Source organism: Limulus polyphemus, unplaced genomic scaffold (genome assembly GCF_000517525.1).
Source record: "Limulus polyphemus unplaced genomic scaffold, Limulus_polyphemus-2.1.2 Scaffold308, whole genome shotgun sequence".
In the NCBI taxonomy this organism is placed as follows: domain Eukaryota; kingdom Metazoa; phylum Arthropoda; class Merostomata; order Xiphosura; family Limulidae; genus Limulus; species Limulus polyphemus.
The window spans coordinates 361,473-368,091 of record NW_013665918.1 but is presented as its reverse complement, the minus strand read 5'-3'; the positions used below and the strand labels follow the sequence as shown (position 1 = coordinate 368,091).

The 6,619-nt window shown below is 36.6% G+C and overlaps 1 protein-coding gene across 5 annotated transcripts in view; it reads left to right on the top strand.

The window, feature by feature from the left end:
• Window positions 1-6,619, top strand: part of LOC106457259 — a 45,690-nt gene that overhangs the window by 33,902 nt on the left and 5,169 nt on the right. For 3 of the 5 annotated variants that reach the window (XM_022383099.1, XM_022383098.1, XM_022383100.1), the window contains exons 9-10: window positions 3,888-4,030; window positions 4,470-4,623. In XM_022383099.1, coding sequence (XP_022238807.1) covers window positions 3,888-4,030; window positions 4,470-4,623 — 297 coding nt within the window. Of the gene's footprint in view, window positions 1-2,613; window positions 4,031-4,469; window positions 4,624-6,619 lie in introns of those variants that run through there. The other 2 variants (XR_002610113.1, XM_022383101.1) reach the window with 2 other exon arrangements.

Below are 6,619 nucleotides of genomic sequence, written 5' to 3'. Positions count from 1 at the left end.
CGGCCAACTCACCACTAACTACAACTTTTACCCGTTGTTCTAACAACGTTAAGACAGCTTATCGACTTCTTGAGAAGAATTCTAAGAAGAAAGTAAACCTACAGACATCGGTCTTGTTTAACAAAATCTGTAAACAGTATGAACTTATTCAGTATTTTACCATATTAGACTGCCAACAGATTAATACTTGTAGAAACAATTTCATTACCTCTAGTAACATTGTAATATAATGTAAAGAAAATGACACTTTTTATAATATTCAAAACATAATCAGCAATATTATGAACTTGTTTGTAGCAATATCAGCAAATTGTAATTTTCATAAAAAAACAAGAGTGTTCAACTGAGTATAGTGTGGCCCACTCTTTCCTAACACTAATTCTCATTTTCCTATTACCACAACTTCACCTGTTATTTATACTACAGCTCAACAACCTACTGTTACCATGGCTTCAGAGATGACTTTATCTGCAGTGGAGGTTTCAGTTCATGTCCCCCATAAATTTGAGTCTTTCATGCAGCCTGTGAGTTCTCCTGAATCTTGACTAGTTGTCCCATTCCTGGGGAGGCTGTTCAGGATTATGAGGATTTTGGCAGCCTTTTTCCACCTCTTTCCTATGCCGTGCAATCTCAACCTACACTCTGGTTATTCCTTGGCCTTCATCTGCATTCCTAGATATGGTGACACAGGTTTGTTACATTTTTTCATTTTCACCTATATCTTTTGATCCCTCCCCTTCCCTTTTGCAAGATACCCCTTCCTCTGATTATTTGGTTTTCTATCATTCTCCCAATATCATGGTCCATGCTAATCCATTTATGCATGCTTTGTCCTTCCTGTACTTCCAAGTCTCACGCTTTGGCATGTCATTGCTCTGCGGCTCCATTCCTTGATTCTCAACATGTGGAATCATTAATTCAAGTTTGGGGTTCGGACCCCAATACATCCATTTGTTTCTCCCAGGCCCAGTTCTCCCATCTTCATTTGACCCTCACCACCCTCCTTTATTACCTCTCCTCGAGGCTCTCCATCATTCTCCTGAGGGGTTTTTGATGGATACTCCTTCCCTCCACGTTGACACACTTGTCTTCCTTTACCCTTTCCCTCCACACTTTTGTTGTTGGGATCTTTTGAGTTGAGACACACTGTTAATTTGTGTGCATTTACCCTTCACATATTTATGTGATTTACCTATGGCACCTTTCTGCAATCGTCTGTTTTTGGGGATCTCCAAGATTCATTGGAGTTTTGTGTAGAGGCTGCTCGACAGCACACTTCCATATTCTCCATCACCACTCGTCTCCCCCAGTCTTCTCCTGCTCCCATCCTTGTCTTCCACCTTTCTCCTGGACTCCCTTACCTGTACCTTCATCATGAGTTTCTGCAACAAGTCAATATATTGTTCACCACTGACAGTCATGCCGCCAATGGTTCCAGTGATTATCCACTGGGTATGGGTCTCATTGGGGCTAGATTGTCCAGGTTCCCTTGTTGGCACAGTCTTGTCAGGTGGATTCTCACTTTTTTTTCTCATCCCTCCTCCATTAGCCCCCTTTTCAAGATCTCTTTCCAGCCAGTGTCTTTCCAAGGTAATTCAGAATCTTCTTTTCCAGGATGTTATTGAACCCATTGTTCACCCTACTTTTGGATTTTATTCCCAATTGTTTATTATCCTCGAGAAGACTGGAGACTAGCATCTGGTCACAGACCATTCCAGTTAGATCTTCCATGTTTTACCATGGAGTCTTTCCTGTCTCTTCGATGGGCTTTTACTCGATGTGTCTGTGTTTCACCCTGCTGTTAACACACTCTGGCTTCTTCCATGGCTTTTGTCTGGTCCCTTATGAGGTGGTCTGGTATCTCCAAACATGTGGTATCCCTTATATCTAATTTTGTCCACCCTTTGGAAGTCGCGAATATTTCACCATTGGTCTCTATGACGAGGTTTCCTTCCCTTCTGTCCTGGTATTCCTTATCATTTTGATTTCTTCACATGGCTGTTTAATATGGTCTCTCTGTATTGACCATTGCTGGCTATAGAGTGGCCTTGTCCTCTACAATAAGGTTTTCCCACTTCCACCATGTATTTTCTTCCTTTTTCTCCCTCTTGTTTCGATCCTTTTATCTCCACCAAACTCCTCACCCCACTCCCTTACCAGATTGGAATTTTGATGTCATTCTGCATTCCCTTACTCTTCTGCCATTCAAACCCTTTTCTTCCTGTTCTCTATACCACTTTTCCTTGAAGATATATTTCCTGCCCCATTTGGCCTGTGGTCAATGACAGTCAGATGTATTCACCCTTTACATATCTCATATCCTATACCTCAGTGGCACATGTGGGTAGTTTTGCTTTCATGCCGATTTCCTTACCTTTTATTTTCCATTTATCTTCAAGTTCTGATCTTGATCCCATCCTTTGTTCTTTCCCGACTCTCAGGTGGTATGTTGCATACACAACTTCCTTCTTTGATTCTAAGTCTCAATTCTTTATCCACTAAAATCCTTATTCCTTTTGTGACCTCTCTATAATTACACTTACACGTTGGGTTTGCCAACTTATCAGTTTGGCTTATATTTCCTTGTCCTCCAATTCCTGTCATCTTTTCCAGGTCTCTTTTCATCAGATTTGACACCTCACCACATCCCTGGCTGTTCATTTCCGTTGCAGGAGATCATCCAGGCTAGCATGTGGACCATACCACACACTTTTGTCACCCATTATCATTTGGCCATCTTCTCCTCAACTAGATACCGTCTGCCTCCTCTCACCATCTTGCATTCCATAGTTCGACTATGAGTGGGTAAGTTTTTACTTTTCCTTTATAGTGACCCTATGCTTCATTTTGTTACCTTCTCTGTGGTGAGTGGTGCCTGTCCAGGTTTACTTCTCAATTAGTGATCCCCCACCCTGCCTCTTCCTGAATGTCAGTACCCAGGGGGTCTGGTTCTGGATGTGCACTGGACCAGCCATCAAATCTACACTGTATGACCTTTAAGGTCTATAACACCCACATATGAAATTGGGTGTTTATCCTTGCAATATATTGTGTAATAAGTATTCCCATCCCAGACCATATTAAATCATGTACTATTATAAGTAAAACATGGAGGGGATTGCTGTCTATCCCTCCATTTCTGGTTGAATACTTCAGGTTTGGCCTGCTTTCCAATATAGGGTTCTGCGGTCACCAATTGCACTTTCTACAGTGATGGATTTCTCCAGATTCCCCAATGTGCTCCCCCCCCCCTTTAGTGGAATATGAGAGTTCTTACCGCTTACCAGCTCCTAGCTGCTGGGATGGTGGACCATGGAGACTTCCTCCTGAATATGTTCAATCCCACTCAGTTGAGAATAGGGTGGTGGTGTAGTTGGTGTGTACTGTCTTCTTACCGTGGACCTGATGTACAATTCCAATGCTGTCTGGTTATGGACTGGATGAATCCACCATATGCAGTTCACCTCTCCAGCTGGGAACCTACCTTCCTACAGCCACCTGAATGTCAGTTCCTGGGAGTGTGCTGGTGTTGATTGGAACTGGACCAGCCAACATAAGTCTTCACAGATGTGGTTGGGGTGGGACCCTCCTTCTACTGCAGACTAGATGATACATTCCATAGCTGTACCACATGTAAACACGTGAAGGTAGGTGGGAGCGCAAGGTTAATGTTGAGCAGAAATTTGTGCATATAGAGGGCAGTAATCATCAAGAAAAGCAATAATGCGAGTAGAGGTAAGTATCTATCAGAAATACATTTTCAGTGTAGGAAAATGTTAACTTTCTTCTAGTAGTAATTATCAAAAATTCTTCAAGAAAACTGTAAACTGAAATGTAGCTGAACGTATAATATTTTTTCTCTTTTCACAAATATATTTTTATTAAAGCTTACAGATAACCAACTATCAGAAGGTTCAGCACAACCACAAACATTTCAGTGGTTTATTAGGAGAATATTTCGGGTCATATGCCTACCTTTCCTATTTTTATTTTGGATTACCATACCTGTCTGTTCCCAAGAATCTAAAAGGTTAGTGATGTATTGTTAATTTGTTATTAATCACACAAGTAAACCCAGTATAGGTAAAATCTATTTGAATGCTTAACTACAGAGAATATCATGCCAAAAGTTAACATGGAATGAATGACCCCATGGACATGGTATTTCATATGAAAATACAAGGGTAAAACAGCATAATTGTGTATAGTTGGTTTAATTTTTTAAAGTTTGATAATATAGTCAGATGTTTCCTTGTGAATATAATTGTCAATGTTCTATTTGGATGTTACCTGAAATACCATACCATTTGCAAATTGAGAAATTACATTGTCATAAATGTTGTAAAATAGGTATACTTATTTATGCGTGTATTGAAGTCTATAGTGTTTACAGCATCCTTCGTTCTTGAAAAGAAGATTTATTATTATTATTTATCAAAAAGACTACAGTTAAAGCATTTTCTTATCAGGAAGTGGTTTTACCTTTCTCTACTGATCTGCCTTGTATGGATATCTGCTACCAGTTTTACCGCAGTTTTTTTTGCTTTAAAACTGACATGTCTTCTCAACATGGATACTTTTATTACTGGAGTAACATTTATATCTTTTGGACTTCTGATACCGGTATGTATATATGTTTACTTTTTACATGTACATACTGTATATATTATCATATTATATGTAAAAAAAAAAGGTATGAATGTACAGAAGTTTAAATATTCATGTAAGGCAGTACGTGACTAACTATATTTTTAATATATTTTATTTGCTGGTATCCAAGATTAACTCTGGTAGATAAGATAATGAACCTTTCATAGCTGTAGGGAATCTTTATATAGTTTCTTTATAGCTAACAGACAATTTTATACACCAAAAAAAATCACTGGTGTATAAGAAATATGGTAACTGAAAATTTAGGTTTTAAGAACTTGATAATTTCAAATTAGATTTTTATTTGCTATTAAATTTGTAAACGATCTTACAAGTTTCTCAAAGGGTAAGAATTAATGCAATCAAAATGGCTATAACTAAGATAATTAAAGCTATAATATATTAACACAAATTTCAATAAACAATCTGATTTTAGGTGAGAATTTAAATGTCTTTGTATATACCCAGTATTGTTAAAAAGACGATATAAAACATATATCATTATTTAGTTTGACTATTATACAAAAAATTGTGTGAAATGCATGAGCCTAAGAATGTGAGTTACACACATACTCAGATGATATTTCTCATGTAATATAAGAATATGTTAGCATAGTTATTCATAGTATGTTTGAATTATTGAAATGAAACAAATTATATTTTCCTTACTTTAAAATGACAACATTATTTACAAGTACTTCATGGTTAGTGTGATGTATATTCTTAAACATGACAGGAGAAATGTAATTGTTAAAGTTTTGCTGCTGTTATGATAAGCTTGAAATAATGTCAATGTCAGTTGAACTGTCTTTTTAAACTTCTGTTAATGTTTAATAATCTTAATGTAACCAACTTTATTGAATTGTTTTCATATAAGATGTTTTCTGACAAAACATAGTTCTTATAATGCTTGCAAAATATATGCATCTGTGGTATATTCAACTTTTTTATCACATATAAAACTTACACCCTTGTATCACACTAAATGGCTGTGATATACATGTATGTAGTTTAGAGGTAGTCTTGGCATATTAAATATTATATCCAATATAGAATAAATACTGTGACACAATGGTATCATGTAGAGGATACATAGAAGAGACATGAAAAATTAGTTTTCTTGTATATGTAAGATTTATCCTTTCATAAAATATTACATATGCATTTTATATATTAATTGTATATGTAAATAGGAATGAAAGATTTATAGTTTGTGAGAAACATGCATCATTACAAATCTATAAATTACCTATTATCATTCATTCCAACAAACATCTTAGTTAATTATTTGGAAATATTTTAGCTACTTTTTTAACCGCAACATAGCAGCTCATAGAAGGGTTCTGAGTTGTTATTTTTATTTTATTTGTTGTTGTTTTTCAAATGCCCCCCAGTGGCACAGCGGTATGTCTGCGAACATACAACACTAGAAACCGGGTTTCGATACCCGTGGTGGCCAGAGCACAGATAGCCCTTATGTAGCTTTGTGCATGATTAAAAACAAACACATTTTTTCAAGTACAAACTTTTAGCTTGTAGCTCTCTCATTCATCTCTTGACCAATTTGACATATATATGACCACACCCAAGGTCTCAAAGATTAATTTACCCTAATCCTCCCTCAAAAAACTTCAATTTGAGGGTGGGCTGGTAGAGATCCTGATGAGTAATAAAATTGAATATAGCTAATAAAAAGAAAAAAGAAGGTCTCATAGATTAATTTACTCTAATCCTGCCTTAAAGAATTTAAGTGCTGCAGCTATTGAGGATTCCCTCTTGTTTCCTTTTCATTTCATGATAATCCATATAACTTTAATGAGTCACTAAAAGATGCCTGTTTCATTTCTTTTCCCAAGAAAAATAACTATTTTTCCATTTGAAAACCTTAATAGCAATATACACTGAGTGGTCACAAGTAAATAGACACCACCTTTTCAGAAAAAATGAAATTTTTCAGTCATATTCACAT